General features: G+C 45.2%; 1 protein-coding gene across 3 annotated transcripts; it reads left to right on the top strand.

Annotated features, from left to right (window-relative positions):
- The first annotated feature begins 11,212 nt into the window (after positions 1-11,212).
- Positions 11,213-16,770, top strand: LOC115390250 (dnaJ homolog subfamily A member 3, mitochondrial-like). Of its 3 annotated transcripts, none has more exons than XM_030094036.1 (12): positions 11,213-11,450; positions 12,050-12,186; positions 12,469-12,552; positions 12,634-12,843; positions 13,773-13,925; positions 14,006-14,153; positions 14,237-14,301; positions 14,382-14,510; positions 14,610-14,725; positions 15,456-15,550; positions 16,083-16,194; positions 16,271-16,770. In XM_030094036.1, the coding sequence occupies exons 1-11, from the start codon at positions 11,213-11,215 to the stop codon at positions 16,178-16,180; spliced, it is 1,473 nt and encodes a 490-aa protein (XP_029949896.1). In that variant the 3' UTR covers positions 16,181-16,194; positions 16,271-16,770. The 3 variants fall into 3 exon arrangements, with proteins under 3 accessions (XP_029949896.1, XP_029949895.1, XP_029949897.1); XM_030094035.1 differs by having other exon boundaries at positions 16,080-16,194; XM_030094037.1 differs by lacking the exon at positions 16,083-16,194.
- Positions 16,771-18,676: the final 1,906 nt, after the last annotated feature.

Here is an 18,676-nt window from a genome sequence, read left to right as displayed (position 1 = left end):
AACAGTTTGTAATAGCTCAGCATTTTGGCAATGGCAATTTTATTTATAACGCACTTTAAAAACAACTAAGTTGACCAAAGTGCTACAACAACAAAAACAAATGTTTACATAAAATCAACACCAAACATTATGATAAAAACATTGAGATAATACATTTCAATAAAAATGTCAACTCCTCAGACAGTGTTAAAAGCCAAAGTGAACAAATGTGTTTTAAGACGACGAGACTTAAAAACTCTCACAGACGAGGCCTGTTTAATGTACAGTGGCAGCTCGTTCCACAGGTTTGGTGCTGCCACTGCAAAAGCCCCGTGTCCTCTGGTCTTCAGACGAGTGTCCGGGACGCACAGTCGAAGCTGGTCGGCTGACCTGAGAGACCGGGAGGGGGCGTAGGGCTTCAAGAGATCACTGAGGTAAGGCGGGGCAAAACCATTAGACACTTAAAAGCAAATAAAAGAATTTTAAAACGAATACGAAAGCGCACTGGTAGCCAATGAAGAGTTGATAAAATTGGGGTGACGTGTTCAAATTTACGAGTTCCTGTTAAAAGACGTGCAGCTGCATTTTGTACGAGCTGCAGTCCAGCAATGGCAGCCTCACTTACCCCAAAACACAGTGCATTGCAGTAATCCAGGCGAGTGGTCACAGATGCATGGATTACAGTTTCAAAGTGCTGTCGTGTTAAGAAGTGCTTGACTCTAGCTAGTTGCCATAAGTGAAAGAAACCAGACCTCACCACAGAGCGAATCTGACTTTCTAGTTTAAAACAAGGATCCATTTCAAAACCAAGATTCACAACCTCATCTCTCCGATAGGGATTTAGAGAGCCCAAGTCGACAGATTTTGAAACTGAGTTGGGTCCAAACACCATGACTTCGGTTTTCGAGTCATTAAAATGTAAAAAATTAAGAGCCATCCAATTTCTTACATCATTCAGGCAGATATGTAGTGAGCTTGAGGAGAGACCGCTCTTCTTCTGGAGAGGGACATAAATTTGGCAGTCATCTGCATAACAATAAAAAGCCACGCCATGTCTCCGTAAGATGGAGCCCAAGGGAAGAAGATACAAGGAAAAGAGGATTTGGCCCAAAATGGATCCTTGTGGAACTCCATATTGGAGGGGAGCTTTTGTAGACTCACAGTCCCCAAAACGAACACTGAAAGATCTTTCTTCAAGGTAAGATCTGAACCAGTTCAGTGCAACACCTGTCACTCCAACCCATTTCTCCAAGTGTGAAATTAAAATGTTGTGCTAAAATGTGCTCTTTAAGATAAGTAGAAATTTAAGTGTAAACAACTCTCTCTAAAAGCTTTGATAAAAAAGGCAACTTTGATATTGGTCTAAAATTGGAGAGAACACTTGTGTCCAGCCCGGGTTTTTTAAGCAGAGGCTGAACAACTGCATGCTTAAAACTGTGTGGTACCACCCCAGATGTTAAGCTGTCATCTATTATGGACAAAACTGCAAATCCCACCGAAGGAAACACCTCCTTTAAAAGGTGTGGAGGGACAGCATCATGTGGGGAACCTGCAGGCTTCACGTGGGAAACCACCTCCTCAAGTTGTGACATAGAAATAGGTTCAAACTGCCGAAACACATGGCAGCATGTGGGCGGGGCCGAAGGATCCGAGGCAGGCGGTACAATGTTGGCCCTAGCACTAGTGACTTTATCAATAAAAAAGTGCAAAAAACGTTCAGACATTTCAAAAGAAGCCTCAAAGCATGAAGGCTGGGGGGCATTGAGAACAGCTTCAATTGACTTGTATAATACACGGGGCTTGTGACAGTTAGCCAAGAGAATATCAGCAAAATACTTTCTTTTTGCTTCTTTCACTGTGGATTGATAAAGTTTCCAACAATGACACAAGTTCTGAAGACACCTGCAAGCAGTCTTTTTTCCACTTTTGCTCGGCCCTGCGGCATTCACGCCTCACCGCACGAGTCTCGTCACTCAACCAGGGCTCAGACTTGATTTTTGACTGCCTGGTCTTAATAGGTGCCACTGTGTCCAGAACAGTCTGGCAGATGTCATGAGACCAATAACTGAGCTCATCTGTGTTGTTACTCGGGGGTGCTGACATACTGCATTGATGACGAAAACAGGCAGAAAACTGAGCAGCAGTGGAAGGGTTAAAAACACGAGTGCGCCGTGCAGGAGCGCAGGATTTAACAGTGTTACAAGGCAGGACAGTGTCAAACAGGACAGGTTTATGATCAGAGATAACAGGATCATCGACTTTCAAGTTGACGACAAATAAACCATGTGACAAAACCATATCAAGTGTAGGACCACGTGTATGAGTCGGGACGGACACCGACTGGACAAAGTCAAACACGTCAAAAAGGTTTGAAAAACCTTTTGCCATAGTTTCCTGTGGGCAGTATACCAGGTGGATGTTAAAATCTCCGAGGACAAGAATAGAGTCATATTTTGGTGTGATTTCAGCCAAAAATGAGCCAAAGTCATCCACAAAGTTCTTGTTATAGTTTGGTCGTCTGTAAATTACAGCGCAGAGTACCGGTTTGGAGCAGAGCGCCTCGAAGCTGGAGAATACTGTGGATGTGGATATCTGTTTACACCGATAAACACTTCTGTAAACAGCAGCAACACCACCTCTACCCCGTCCTATATGGGGTAAGCTAAAGTAGGAGTAATCCAGCGGCACAAGTTCAGCGGAAGCACTGGACTCACCAGGAGAGATCCATGTCTCCGTGACACAGAGGAAGTCCAGTCTGTTATATAATCCGTTAATGTAAAAGTCTTATTCCCAATCGATCTGGCGTTCACAAGTCCAAACCGAACAGAGTCAGCATTTTCCCTCGTCCGGTGTGCCCGGGTAACAGGCTGCAGATTACGCAGATTCACTCCACGCCACCGCGGACGGGGAGAAGCAAAATGGCGTGGTGTCAGAGGCTCCAGACCGATGATTGGTACCAAACAAGCAGCGATCGGCTCTAACGAGCGCCGTGAAGAGGTGATGCATCCCGCAGCACCGCGAAGAGAGCCCTGGGCGAGGCAAGCCTTCACTTTCACCAACTTTCCTCCGCGTTTGCCGCGGCGCCGGTAACGCTTCCGGGAAGGCAGCACAGGTAAGCGGATGAGGTGAGATGAAACGTCCGACAACGGGGGGGCGGCAGCGTTTGATGCCTATTCTGCTTATTAAACAGCAAGTTGTTGGCATTTGGACGAAGATCCAGCAACATTTGTCGGTGATACACCAGTAGAGAGTTGACATTTTTTGCTGATGATTATCAACAACAATAAAAACACAATAAAAGCAGGGAGCTTCAGACGGCATGCCATGCACACAGGCGCCATCTTGGATGGAGGAGCGAGCATTTTGAAAGTCAGCTCCGAATGATGACTAAAATCTGATTAAAAAAAAGTAGCATTTGATTGGTTTTCAGAATGGTTGTCCTTTTTACCACTGCTTTTTACTGTTATTTGAGTAGAATTTTAGCAAAGTGAAGAAAAAAAACTTGTACTCAATTCAGTTACAGTATTTCCATATTTTTTCCAGCTCTGGTGTTACTTTGAACAAGACTGATCTTCCCTAGAAAACGACCATACTGGTTGTTTTCTCATGCATCTAAATTATGATTAATAGTATTGTTTCAAAATCAAGCGACCCCCGACAGCCATGTAATCTCACTCCAAACTCCATGACCGGCCAATCAGGTGCTTCATTGTTTTGTTTTTCATTTCTTATGTTTTGTATAAGGATCGACCGATATGGCTTTTTTAGGGCCGATGCCGATGCCAATTATTTGTACTTATGGAAACCGATAACCGATATGTTGAACCGATATTCATTTGCAGCAAAAATGAACATTTTGGCATCAAAATGTAGCTGTGGGTGGGACATTGTTCCACAGCCCAGAGTAGTGACTTAGTAGTGAAGTGACTTGTGAAGAGAGATGTGATGTGCTCAGTGGAAAACACTTCTACATTCATTATACTCAGGCCTTTTGTTTTTGTTCAGTTTATAATTGTGTGATTACTTTATTATTATTGTTATTATTATTATTATTACTGATACATGTAATTATATTTATCACACACACACACACACACACACACACACACACACACACACACACACACACACACAATAATGCAGTCATCTCATCCATAACTTCCCCAAAACTCCAATATTCAACTATCTGTCGCTGCTGATAACACAACTTTTTCCTTCATTTTCTTGTATTTTGTCCCCTGTATGTCCGTGTACTGTAGGAATAAAAAAAAAAATAAAATAAAATAAACAACGGAGAATCCACACATTGAAAACTGGAAAAAAAAAAATCACCTGTCGGTCTGTGACAGGCTTGTGTTTGATTCCTCCCGGTTCCACAGCAGCACCAGACACATTTATCGGTAATTTTTTTTTCAGTTTTCAATGTGTGGCGTGAGTGCGTGACGGAAGATGCGTGGGGCCGACTTGACTGTAATCCGCTGCCGGTTGACCGCTGCCGGCCGACCGCTCCCGGTGTCCCGGCGAGCGGGCCGTCCGCCGGCGTCGGGCCGCTCCTCGCTGTGCAGCCGCGTGCCGTGCTCTCCGGTTGGGAGACTTGAGGACAAGCTGTGTGATTCTGGTGACTGACGGGTCAGAGGCGGAGAATCTGCCTCAAGCTTCATGTTTGCCGTTCTTTGGAACTGGCTAGCTTAGCTACAAGCAAGCAGAAGTTGTTTGCTCATGTGATCACTTCACAATGCATTATGGGAGCCGTAGTCAAGACAACTGACTGACAACCGAGTGGTCGTTATTACCGTATTTTCTGAAAAAAAAAAGGCGCACCGAAATATAAGGCAGACAGTTGGGCTTTGAGACAATGAGAGGCTTTTAGGTGCGCCTTATAGTGCGGGAAATACGGTAAAAAAAAATTTTTATCGGATATTGGTGGAAATAATGGCCGATGCTGATTATTAGAAAAATGCCCAATATCGGTCGATATTATCGGCCGATATTATCGGCCGATAATATCGGCCAGGCCTATAATTGGTCGATCCTTAGTTTTGTACCAACAGAGATAAATCCAGTTTCATGTTTGCATGGAGAGAAAACATCTCTGGACAGCCAGGGAGCATCGCCACACACTAATTCTGAGCGCTCCACACTGGCCAGCATAGACGTAAGAGCTCCTGTCTGGGCGGCCATGACAGTTTCCCCTATGCAGATCTATGCTGTCCCAGACAGGGAGGAGCAGCATTTCACCCACTCCTGGAATGATTGGCACCCCAGTGGTGTAATTTAAATACTCCAGGGCTCCATTAGAGTGTTATTAACACGATTGAGAGTATAAGATAAAAACCACTGAAACCTTTTCCAGGATAATTTCCTCCATATGTCTCCTGCAGTACACATGCTGTCTGCTGTGGACTGAGAGGGGCGGGACTGGTGACTGACTGGTCTGCTAGTGACTGGTTGGGAAGAAGTCATATTGTCCTTTAAAAATAGAATCTGGTACAATTACAATTTACCTGTCAAAAAATGTTATCAATAATTTACTCAAACTGCAGAAATAAAAATGGATTGTACCAGAGTACTTTTAGTTACTTTTAGATTACTTCACCAGCAGACATAAAAAGAGTAAAGGCTAGGACACATAGAATGTGTCGTCCGCTCAGAGTATTGACAACTTTTTTCACACAGTAAGTGCAAAGCACAAAATGCTCTTCTGAATACGTGAACCCTGGCCAAGAAATGTTCTTTTTAATTTCCTCACTCTCACCCTACCACATTCCCCTTTGTTTTAATATCTGCTTCAGTTGAAACCGTGTCAATCATTTAGAGATAACGATGTCAAAATTTCCTGCCAGAGAATGCCTTTCTCTCATTGAGAGGAGCCTTGACTTCAGCCGCAGGTGGCAAAATCTGTGGCAGCACAGATTGACCGACTTCTTGTTGTTGTTGTTGTTGCTATGGCACACAGGCGGCGGCGGCGTGTGTGAACTGTCACGATGTCTGTGGACGGCGCAGATGTCTGTTGTAATTCTTTATATTCTGCCTGATTTTCATTTGTAATCCCGCCAGGTAATCCATGTTTTTATCAGATATACCTGCAGCGAGATTATAATTTTCTTTAATGTACTGTAATCGATCACATTAACTTTTTTAAATATCCCAATATGTAACACCATTACATGTAATCCGTAACTAGCCAACCCTGTTCCCTTCACTCAGTTTGTAATTAGGAAATAGCTCAGCATTTTGAAAGCCAGCTCCAAATTATGACTAAAACCTGATTAAAACCAACTAGCATTTGATTGGATTTAAGACTACTGTCTTTTTTACCACTACTTTTTACTGTTATTTGAGTAGGATTTTCGATTTATACTTTTATTTTACTTTGAGTAGAATTTCAGCAAAGTGAAAAAACTTGCACACCTCTGGTGTTACTTTGAAGGAGTCTGTTCTTCCCTAGAAAACGACCATATTGGTTGTTGTCTCATGCTCCAAATTGCAACTGTTGGGGACCGATCGCTGGAAATATTCCATCAAGGAATATTAAATCCAACATGACCAGGCATCAGGAATCCTGAGAAGGCCCCAGGCCTCCTCACAGAACAAAGGGGATGGGCCCTCCCCCACCATGGGTCCCCGTGCCATTTTGTAACTCTAAACAAAGTTGAAATGGCTGCTCATATCAAGCTCGCCATTTGGCCAGCCTGGTCTCCCCCGAGAACAAAGAGTCATCGCGGTCCTTCTCAACCTCTTCACAGCAGGGGAAAGATGAGTTGGTGGTGCAATACCACTGTCCCACTTCACGAAGGGGCTTGTGAGACCAGAAGGGAACCAGATCCCAACATATGATTGGCTGAGTGGGAAATCATTCAAGGCTGAGATCCCACCGAGCCTTCAGTTCTCAGGTGGATTCTATCTACGGAAGATGTGGATTGCGTCTTCCAACGGATTAAAACAGGCCTGAACCGAAGTCTCGCTGGTCAAGATGCCAACGGACTCCACCTCTATTCACCGGTGATTCCCTTTCCCCAGCAGAGTAGACAGAAGCTGCCCTCGAGAGGACCAAACTCCTCCGTGCACACAGCTGCAGTGCCAGAGCGAGTCTCTCCTCCCCTTTTTCAGCCCATAGCATCTGGTCTGGACGGACTGGACCTCTGTCTTTCTTCACGTGGAACCCAAAAAGAGCCGCCTCGGTCCGACTGGACGCAGTCGGGATCGAGATGAATGTTCCTTTACGTGGTGGTGTCCCGGAATTATTAATTAAATAAACCACCGGTTAATTTAATGCATAATTCACAATTTCTCTGTTCCATCCATCCAACCATCCATTTTCTAACGCTTATCCGGGACCAGGTCACGGGGGCAGCAGTCTTGGCCGGGATGCCAGACTTCCCTGTCCCCAGACTCTTCCTCCAGCTCTTCCGGGAGGATCTCAAGGCATTCCAGGGCCAGCCGAGAGACATAGTCTCTCCAGAGTGTCCTAGGTCTTCCCTGGGGTTTCCTCCCGGTGGGACATGCCCAGAACACCTCCCCAGGGAGGCTTCCAGGAGGCATCCTAAACAGATGCCCGAGAGGCAGGCAACTGCCCCAAAGAGATGGCTGCCATCAGCGGTAGAAGAGACCTGCGCCAGCCGGAGCGGGGGGGGGGGGGGGTGCGTAATAGACCAGAAGCATGTAACGGCCGGTCTAAGAGGAGGCTGTGCCTCCTGCCCGCAACACACATCACTGACTCAGCCGAGGTACCCGCTAGCGGCCGCATGCTACCACCCACCATGTTCCTCGCCCACCGCGCGCGGTGGCAGCGGCGGCCCCTGAGGTCACCATGGAAAAAAACCCTGGCTGAGCAAGCCGCCACCCCCCCATCACTCACCATGAAGAATAGTTGATTCAGCAACCTTATTGTCTGCCCTGAGGTTATGACTGAAAATCTCACTTTGCTGCCGCAGCGTCGCCGAGTTAGGTGAAAGGGACCGCAACACGTCAGGGCCTTTAGAAGGCATCAGCAGCTCCGACCTACATGGTCACAAGGCTCCCAGCAACAATGACGACGTACAGGCTCATTCCGTAATCCTCAAGGTGTATACGAACTGAACGCGAGAAGAAAATAGAGCCTGGGTTCGAGACCCGAACTTATAGCAGTTCCTGGGTCACCCAGGGGTCATGAGTGACGTTGGTATACATAATCGAACTGCGCATGCGTGAAGGGAACATTCCAGTGCTTTAAGCACTGCCTCTGGCGGTCATCCAGGATTCATAGAACCGTAGTTACATTTGTAACTTTTGACAGCATGTGTACTGCAGGAAACATATGGAGGAAATTAAAATTATTATTTTAGATTATTTCCCCTGCAAACATGAAAAGAGTAAAGGCTAGGACAAATAGAATGTGTCGTCCGCTCAGAGTATTGACAACTTTTTCACACAGTAAGCGCAAAGCACAAAATGCTCTTCCTGAATACATGAACCCTGGCCAAGAAATTTTCTTTTTAATTTCCTCACCCTCACCCTCACCCTACCACATTCCTCTTTGTTTTAATATCTGCTTCAGTTGAAACCGTGTCAATCATTTAGAGACAACGATGTCAAAATTTCCTGCCAGAGAATGCCTTTCTCTCATTGAGAGGAGCCTTGACTTCAGTCGCAGGTGGCAAAATCTGTGGCAGCACAGACCGACTTCTTGTTGTTGTTGTTGTGGCACACAGTGGCAGCGTGTGTGAAGTGTCACGATGTCTGTGGACGGCGCAGATGTCTGTTGTAACTCTTTTATATTCCGCCTGATTTTCAAGTGAAATCCCGGAGGTAATCCATGTTCTTATCAGATATACCTGCAGCGAGATTATAATTTTCTTTAATGTGCTGTAATCGATTACATTAACTTTTTTAAATATCCCAATATGTAACACCATTACATGTAATCCGCAACTAGCCAACCCTGTTCCCTTCACTCAGTTTGTAGTTAAGAAATAGCTCAGCATTTTGAAAGCCAGCTCCGAATTATGACTAAAACCTGTTTACAAACTAATAGCATTTGATTGGATTTTAGGACTAGTTGTCCTTTTCACCACTTCTTTTTACTGTTATGTTTGCAAAGTGAAAAAAAACTTGTACTCAGTTCAGTTACAATATTTCCGTACTTTTTCCAGCTCTGGTGTTACTTTGAACAAGACTGATCTTCCCTAGAAAACGACGATGCTGGTTGTTTTCTCATACTCTAAATTATGACTATTTCATTTAATTTCATTTCATTTATTCTTTCTCCAAGGTAGCACATGAAAACAACAAATTAAAAGTGGTTACATTTGGCAAAGTGCACATACATACCATGGCAAGAACAGGGGTAGGGTGAAGACCCAGTCTTTTTTATTCCTACCCCTTTCTTTTTAGAAAATCAGGTAATTTCTCTTAGATGACCTCAAGCATTCTAAACAAATAAATGACTACTAAAATAAATAAAAACATACTTGCATACATTCAAAAACATATGGACTTGCTTACACATTTTATTCCTTTCCATATCGGATAAATGTATTTTCGTTATATTTGCATTTAAATTGATTAATGTTTGAACAGCATTTTAATGTCCTGTCTAATGAATTCCACTTTGTGACACCAATCACTGAGACACACGTCTTTGAGTGTTGTCCTGACACCTCTAGGTTAAAAGTCCAAGTTTCTTCTACTTGTTTCACTGTTTAATGTAAAAAATATTTGCAATTGATGAGGTAACAAATACTGCTTTGCCTTATACATAACCATTAATGTTTGTAAATCAACTAAATCCTTTAATTTTAATAATCCTGACTTCAGAAACAGTTTTGTGGTGTGCTCTCTTGGAGCTACTTTATTAATTATTCTGATGGCCCTTTTTTGTAAAATGACTAATGGCATTAGATGAGTCGGATAGCAATTACCCCACACCTCCAAACAATACATAGTATTGTTTCAAAGTCAAGTGACTCCCAGCGGCCATGTAATCAACCCAGTGTCAGTCCAAACTCCATGACTGGCCAATCCGGTGCTTCATTGCTTTTTTTGTTTCTTACCTTTTGTACCAACAGTGGCCAATCCAGTTTTATGTTTGCATGGAGAGAAAACATCTCTGGACACTCTGGACAGCCAGGGAGCATCGCTACACACTAATTCTGAGCGCTCCACACTGGCCAGCATAGACGTATGAGCTCCTGTCTGGGCGGCCATGGCAGTTTCCCCTATGCAGATCTATGCTGTCCCAGACAGGGAGAAGTAAGTATTGTACCCGATCCCAGAATGATTGGCACCCATGTGGTGTAATTTAAATACTTCAGGGCTCCACTGGAGTGTTATTAACATGATTGATATTATAAGATATAAACCACTGAAACCTTTTTTCAGGATAATTTCTTCCACCTGTCTCCTGCAGTACACATGCTGTCTCTTGTCCTTTGAGAGGGGTAACTGGCTGTAACTGGTTGGGAGGAAGTCATGACTGGACTATAAAACCACCTGAGTGTTAAACACGGAATGAAATATTTCATGCGGAAGTCACGTTTGTGTCAAAACTATTGGTTGTATTTGGTTTTACTGAAAAATAAAGCTGTGAAATTAAAATAAAGAGCTATCACAGTGGTTCCATTTTTGTCCTCCACTTCAAGCTTCAAAGCAAGGACTCTAGGAAGAGTAAACACAGGGAAACAGTCTAACGCTGATCTAAATCTAGCTGAACACATGCTCTTTTTTGTCATAAATTAATTCACAGCTTTAAATATGGCTTTGTGGATATTGGCTGCACTCCCACCTCTCCTTTATTCTTGTCCACCCGTTAATGTCCATCTTTCAGTTTACATTAGAGCCACTTGCTCTGTTGAGTTGAGTCTTGGCTGAAGTCAATCAGAAGAAAGGCAGAACACAGTCACAGTTATCTTTCTTTTAATGGTCACATCACACTTTTTTAATCAGCTGCTATCCCTCCCATGCTTTTTTAGTGTCTCCACTGTCAGATCAGTACAGGCTAATGACAAACAGAGCTTCCTGAATTTGGAAGTTAAGTTAAATAGTTGTACTTTAATGAAAAGTCTGGTGATCTTTATGTATTCATTTATTCTTCTATCTGTCCTTCTTTTAAATTTAGCCCTTGCTGAATGTATTAATTGTTATATTTTCTTGTTTTCCTCTTGTTTATCAGCGGGAGAGGCGCGCGTTACGTCCCTCCCTGCGCGTGCGCACTGCGTGCCTGACGCGGCTCGCTGACGTCATAGTGACGTGAAAGATGGCGGCCTCCGCTGGCCGGCTCGCTGCACGCTGGCTAGCAGGGTCTGTCTCCTCTTCCTCGGGGTGTTGTGGAGCCCGCCGCGGCTGTCATCTCTCTGTCTCCACCGGACACGGAGGGCTGTGCCGGGTGCGGTGGCCGCAGACACCCCGGCCAGGAGCAGGGACCGGGGCAGCGGCAGCGGCGGGCTGGAGCTCCTGGGCACCGGGACGCACCGTGACATTGAGGGTGCTGACCGGTGAGAGAAGTTATCCAACTCTTACTTATATCATATCTTTTTCCTCAGAAATGTCCTAAATGTTCCACTGTTCAGTTCTTTTTACCCTAAAGACGTGAACGGAGAGTTTTCCACAGCTGTTGTTTCGGCCTGTTTGTGGTGTTTTTCTGATGTAACGGCTCAGTCAGTGGATACATAACAGGCTGTCCTCTCCTCTGTCTCACTGCCCCAGTGAACACAGGCAGGAGGAAGGTAGCAGCTCTGAATCCGCTCCGATTCACAGCAGCACACATACGATCATTCTGAATGTGTCGGTGATGTTTAATATGCTGAAAGAGGTCAAAGACAGAACATTCAAACCTCCCCTGAACACGCACTGAACAGCTTTCAAAGCTTCAGCATCTACACTAGTAATGGGTTATGTTCATGAGTAACTACATAAATATTCAAAATCTTTGAAATTTAACAGTTTTCTGCATATGATAGTCATATAATGTGATCACTGTAAGGCCTTCCTACGTTATTTCAATCCGAGATGACTGAAGTGGTTTATGTGTTGCACACAAACTTCTGGGTTTCGCTGATCAAGTCATTTTTCATTGCCTTCGTTCTCTTTGTAGGGGTGAAGTGTCCCCATGGCGTTTCCTGCCGTCCGTTCCACTCCAGCAGCCCTCGAGCAAACAAAGAGGACTTCTACGGAGTTCTGGGTGTTTCCCGCACAGCCTCTCAGAAGGACATCAAGAAGGCATACTACCAGGTGTGCGTCAGCTGTAGACTGAATATGAAGTGAGATGATGTTCAAAACTGGAACCATGACATCCCAGATGTTTTGTTTATGCACAGCTTGCTCAATTTGAAAACATACTTTGCGCTTTACAGGCTGTGAAGTTGCCATATTGACCTCCTCAGTTTACACCTGAAAGTCACAGCTTCACTCAGAGCTCTTCACGTTTCTGTTCCATCATTTAATCTATTTATCTACGATGTGGAAGGAAAAAATTGACCTTTAACAAATTTTATGTCGTCGTCTTTTTCACAGTTGGCAAAGAAGTACCACCCTGACACCAATCCAGATGACCCAGATGCCAAAGAGAAGTTTGCTAAGCTGGCCGAGGCCTATGAGGTACTAAACAGGAGGGCGGTTTGGTCGACATTCAGCAGAATTAACTTCCAGAAGTTGGTATTAAAGCTTGTTTCTGTGCAGGTTCTCAGTGACGAGGTGAAGAGGAAACAGTATGACACATACGGAGCCGCGGGCTTCGACCCCAACCGTGCGGGGGCGGGCCAGCAGCAGTACTACCGGGCCGGGACCACCAACATTGACCCCGAAGCTCTCTTCAGGAAGATCTTTGGCGAGTTCTCAGGAGGCATGAACTTTGGAGACATCAACAGCATGTTCGAGCAAAGGCCTGAGGTGAGGAGCGTCTGACGTCTCTGCTTGAAATTTAGGGCCACGTTTTAACGCTCTGAATGTTTTGTGATGTGTGAACGGAGGAGAAACATGTTTCCTTTTGGTGTGAACACGCTTTACCCTCAAAAAGCCTGTCTGTGTCTCAGATAACCAAACTTTGAGACTTCTTGAAACTTCAAGATTTTGAAATATCACTTATCAGTATCACATATACCACTTCCATGACTTACTTAACCATGACTGAAATATGAGAATAAGATAGAATTCCATGAGACAGAATAGTCTGTTGATGAACCCAGATGAGAAACAAACAGCTTTCTTGTCTCGCAGCAAGATGCTGATTTTCTGAACAGTCTGTTGAAGTGATTAAACGGTCTCACAGTAAGAAGCAGGAGTCCATCAATGTCGGCAGTATCTCAGCCACATTTATGCAACACATAAAATACATTTTGTGCTAAAAGTTGGGAAAATATTTGAACGCTCCGTGTTTTTCCCCATTAATGAAAGTGATCAGACCCTCATTTAACTTGACAATCGGCGTTGTTGAAGTCTGCTTCATATTCATCAAGGTGTAGTTTAAGGAGAGCCGCACCGACCAACGTAAAACCAACTTCAAGGCAAAACTATAAATGTTGGCCAGATGAATAAAGAATGACAGTATTTAGTCACTTTTATCAGTTCCAATGTGCTTCTGTTGTTGTGCCAAATTGAATAACAATATTGAATAACACCCAACCTTTTCTATATTTCTATTTACTGCTTGTGTTCTCTGACAGCGGGGAATCCTGTTTTTCTAAAGGTCTAGTGACAAGAATTGTATAGAAAAGTCCTTTCAATCCACCTGCAGTACCGCCTCAGACCACCAGGGGGCTGCGGCTCACGCTCTGGAGTCACTGACCTTGAATGTACCCTGATTTCCTGTATTTTTCCAGTTTGTGATGGAGCTCACCTTCACTGAAGCGGCAAAGGGAGCCAATAAAGACCTGAGCGTGAACCTGGACGACGACTGTCCGCGGTGCGGCGGCAGCGGCAGCGAGCCCGGCACCAAAGTGTCTCTCTGCAACTTCTGCAACGGCACCGGCATGGTGAGTGTGGCGGCGCCGGGCTGCGGCCCCGCCCGTGACGCGGTCCTCCTGGGTCAACACGGCGTCGCCTCTCCCGGCAGGAGTCCATCAACACCGGGCCGTTCGTGATGCGCAGCGCGTGCCGGCGCTGCGGCGGGAAGGGACGCCTCGTCTACACGCCTTGCATCGTCTGCCGAGGCTCCGGCCAGACCAAGCAGAGGCAGACGGTCACCGTGCCCGTCCCCGCCGGTGGGTTGTTCCCCCGGAGGCCGTTGGTGTCGTTTCCTGAAGGTTCTCTTCAGTCTCCTCAGTTTGACATGTTGTCGTCACAGGAGTGGAAAACGGGCAGAGAGTGAAAATGTCGGTCGGGTCGAGAGAAATCTTCATCACGTTCAGGGTGAGCGTTCGAACGTGTGACGGCTGAATCCTGACAGTTTCAGTTTGCGGTGTGTGACGGGTTGTGTGTGAACGGCGCAGGTCCAGAGGAGCCCCGTGTTCCGGCGGAACGGAGCGGACATCCACTCGGACATGTTCATCTCCATCGGTCAGGCCGTGCTGGGAGGCAGCGCCACGGGCCAGGGCCTTCATGAAACCATCAGCTTAGTGGTGAGTCGACCTCGCTTAATTTGTCACAGTGTGTTTTCTGGAAGGAGGACACCTCCTGTTTTTTGGATGGCTTTCAGCCGTGTCCTCCGGGGCTTTCAGATTCCCGCCGGCTGCCAGGCTGACCAGGTGATCCGGCTGCAGGGGAAAGGCATCCGCAGGATGAACAGCTACAGCTACGGAGATCACTACGTCCACATCAAGATCAGAGTTCCCAAGTGAGACCCGCGAAAACACGTCAGAATAGTGCGACATCAAGTCACATCCTGGACACGCTCTGAGCTGCCGTCAGAGACGACGCAGAGCATCGAAAACCAGGACAGCCGGATTCCAGAGCGATCGCCAACTGATCAGTGCAATAAGAGAACCTTTACTGTGAGCCAAGAGCGTCTGTTTGCTTTATGTTCAGAGCTTTGATTGGATTTCATGGTACCTCCTCAGAAGTGATCCAAAAAAAACTTTTTGTGTTTGTGTATTTTACTCATGTGCCACTAAGAAATGTGGAATACAGACTCACTCAGTCCTGGATGTGACTGGCTGACATTAACCAGTCTGCATTCAACAAGTTTAAAGGCCGTAATAGATCATGTGTGCTGCTGTTTAAAAAAAAAAATCAAAGGTTGATTGGTTTTCAAAGAGACAGAAGCTCGAACTACTTGTTTAACACAGGAAGTAAGTCGGATGAGACTCGGCAAATGGATGCCACCATAAAGAGGCAGAAACTGGAAGAAGCTGCAGAATGAGTTCTGATCATAGCTGTGTGCGAAACTGCTTTTGTTTTTTAAGTATGTGAAATATGTTTGAATTTACCACAAGGAGATTTTGTTTGGCTGAGTGTGGTGATACAGACGTCAGATGAGAAGTTGCTTTAAGACAACCTTTTTTTTTTTTTTAAATTAATCCTTTGTTTGTTTTCTGTGTGATTATTTGTGTGGCGGTTGTTTGCAGGAAGTTGACTCGCAGGCAGCGCTCGCTGCTGCTTAGCTTCGCAGAGGAGGAGACGGACGTTCAGGGAACCGTCAACGGAGTCACTCCATCAGCAGGTCAGGAGCTTTTTCACTCGCTCTGTGCTCACCTTTATAGCAGGGGTCTCAAACATAAGGCCCGCGGGCCAAAACCAGCCCACACGAGGCTCCAATCTGGCCGCCAAACAAAGAAAACATTCTTTTAAAAAAAAAAGAAAAAAAAGAAAAAAGAAAATCCTCAGAAGTAGCAGATTTCTCACTGAGACCTGAGCTGACATATCAATGTTGTGCAATGAAAAATGCTAGCAAACTAACGTTAGCCTCAACGCCATGCTGTCAGGGGCAGGTCGCAAAAACCTAAAGCTTTCATTAAAATATACATTTTTTATTATTATTAGATTGTAGTGATTTTTGGTAGTAATTGTGTCTTTTTTTGTGAATATAAAGACATTTTCCTGAAGAATGCTCTGCACTCCAACAAAGAAAAACCTTAATGGCACTATTTAAACCGACTCAGGAGGAAGCTGAGCTGTGTGTGACCCTGAACTGCTTTATGCAGGACAGTGTGAGAACACCCACAGCTGATGAAGTGCGTGTTTTCGTCCAGCAGGGGGCAGCACAGCTTCAAGCTCAGAGGGACAGGACAAACAGCCGAAGGAGGAGGAGGAGGGAGGCTTCTTTTCCAAACTAAAGAAAATGTTTAGCTGACACTCGGGCCGCAGGTCAGAGCTGGACGTGAATTTTAATCTGAGTGTTGGTGAGAAGAGCCGTCTTCTGACCGGCGTCGCTTCTCCGCAGGTAAAGAAACGAGTCGGTGAAGGAAGAAGAGGAACCTGCTGAATGGAGCTCCACGTCGCCTCCCGATGGTGCTGACACAGTCTGTCAGTGATGAGGCTGCAGTGGGCGAACAGGCCGTCATGTACACACACACACACACTCACACACACACACACACACACCGGGGAGAGAAGGCGGTGCCGCCTGTGTCATTGTGGTGCAGACTCTCCTCCAGATGTGCTCAGAGAGGAAGTCCTGAGTGAAGCCGGCGCTGCTGCAGCAGCTGGATGAGAGGAAAACCGTAACGCCGGTCTGTTTCATTTCTCATCCTGTGACCGTTCCTTTCAGTCCCACGTCTTTGCGATGATTTTCTAAGCAGTTAAAATGTGCATGTTCTCCATAAATCATCTCAAAGTGAGCAAAATATCAGAGGATATAATTTATTTTGTTTCATGTTCCCTGCGTGCAAAAAGAAATGTAACTGAATTCACCTTTCATAGAAATAAAATATTTCTGCTCGATGATTATTGAGTTGATGATTAATCATAATTTGACTGGTAGTTTCCATCCTGGGGGAGTCAAGACTGTTTTTAAATTTCGATTTTAAATTTGGGAACTTAAATTAAGACTCTTTCTCAACCAGGTTTGTTAACCTCATCGAGGCTCATCAGACTGTGCCATAATAACCTTTAGATTTAAAATGAGAAGTTTTCTTTGTGGCACAGATTATGTGATGAAAATGTGTGTATGTTCAATAATCATTTAAAAAAGTAAATTATGAAATATATGAATACATGATCACAGAACAATCTTGATTTAAGTCCGTTCACTTTCCATCCAGCTCGACTTCATGGTTAAACACTCAGTTTCAGCTTCTCCCTGTGGTGGAACAAGCCTGTCCCAGCATTAGAGTGTGTGTGTGTGTGTGTGTGTGTGTGTGTGTGTGTGTGTGTGTGTGTGTGTGTGTGTGTGTGTGTGTGTGTGTGTGTGTGTGTGTGTGTGTGTGTGTGTGTGTGTGTGTGTGTGTGTGTGTGTGTTCTCGTATTTCTATCCTTGTTGGGGCCAAATGTCCCCACAAGGATAGCAAAACGTGGAACAACGTGCCTTGTGGGGACCTTTTTCCGGTCCTAAGTAGGAGAAACAGTGTTTTCTTGACCATGTTGTTGTTACTGAAAAAAGTAAAAGTGCAAAAACATTTCTTTAGGGTTAGGCTTTGTTGTGGTGTGGGTTAGGGTTAGGGTAAGGGTCAGGGTTAGGGGCTAGACATGAATGGGAGTCAATGGAAGGTCCCCACAAGGATAGAAATACGAGACTGTGTGTGTGTGTGTGTGTGTGTGTGTGTGTGTGTGTGTGTGTGTGTGTGTGTGTGTGTGTGTGTGTGTGTGTGTGTGTGTGTGTGTGTGTTAACTGAACAGTGTTAAGAAAATGAAGATGGAATAAAGATTTTAAATATGCAAGACTGATTTTCCTGAACCTTGTAATACTGTCAAGGAACCACAGATGGCAGTGTTGAGTCGGTGAAGTCATGTTGAGACCAGTCTGGACTGAAAGTTGCTCCATCATACACACACACACACACACACAGAGGCAGAGGTCAGGCTGTGTGTTTGATGTGCGCAGCCTCCCACTCCGGCCCGGTGCGTCTGAGCAGAAGCCTCCGAGGGCGTCCCGGGGAACGCCGGCCTCGGAGCGGGGCTTTCCGAACCGCTCGGCCTCGGGGTGGACGTCTGCGCAGACCAGACAGACGGCGGTCGAACATAAAGTCATGGTCTCACTCACAGCAACTGACCTCCTGAGCGTTTCTACACAAGTTAACATAAAGCCTGGATTTCAGATGAGGCATGTTTAAATAAAAAGAAATAGATTTTTCCAGCTCACAGGAGACACTGAGGATGTTTCTTCACATAATGATCGTTAAGCAGACCAGCTGTAAATGGACGATTGTAACACAAACGTCACTTCCTCCCAGTAAGACCTCACTTCAGGTCAAAGGTCACACTGGGCCACACTCTCAGACTTTTTATGGAAGATTTTCAGAACTTCTGCTCATTAATCCCTTGATCTGGCCAAACATCAGGTGATGTGGAATTACTTCTACATGCGTTTGTGCACAAACTATTGACTACTTCTGTGGTGCTCATGTGCAGCAGCAGCATTTCAGAGAAGTTACCTTCTCCCTCGTTTCCAAAGAGTTGAGCGTTTTCAGAAAGTTAGTTTTCCACTTTTTCATCAACGTCAAATCGATTTCCAAAAGTTTCACCTTGGGAGCTGTTTTCATTAAACAGCGTATTCAGTGACTCCGGGCGCCATCGCCATGTAAACAGGCCGAAAACAGCTTGTTTTGCCACAACTAGAAACCTTTCTTGATGGAGAAAACTATAAAATATTGATTCCAGTGAGTTTCCTCTGTTATCAGAGACACAACAA

This window comes from Salarias fasciatus, chromosome 6 (genome assembly GCF_902148845.1).
Source record: "Salarias fasciatus chromosome 6, fSalaFa1.1, whole genome shotgun sequence".
NCBI lineage: Eukaryota > Metazoa > Chordata > Actinopteri > Blenniiformes > Blenniidae > Salarias > Salarias fasciatus.
The sequence above is the reverse complement of the archived record's forward strand: the minus strand, read 5'-3'. Positions and strand labels throughout refer to the sequence as shown.

What these genes read in the sequence shown, in the direction of transcription:
- LOC115390250 (XM_030094035.1), top strand. Translation starts at nt 11,213, where the DNA reads ATGGCGGCCTCCGCTGGCCGGCTCGCTGCACGCTGGCTAGCAGGGTCT. An exon ending in GACATTGAGGGTGCTGACCG is followed by an intron (nt 11,451 to 12,049) that starts GTGAGAGAAGTT and finishes TTCTCTTTGTAG; the next exon opens with GGGTGAAGTGTCCCCATGGC. An exon ending in ATCAAGATCAGAGTTCCCAA is followed by an intron (nt 14,726 to 15,455) that starts GTGAGACCCGCG and finishes GGTTGTTTGCAG; the next exon opens with GAAGTTGACTCGCAGGCAGC.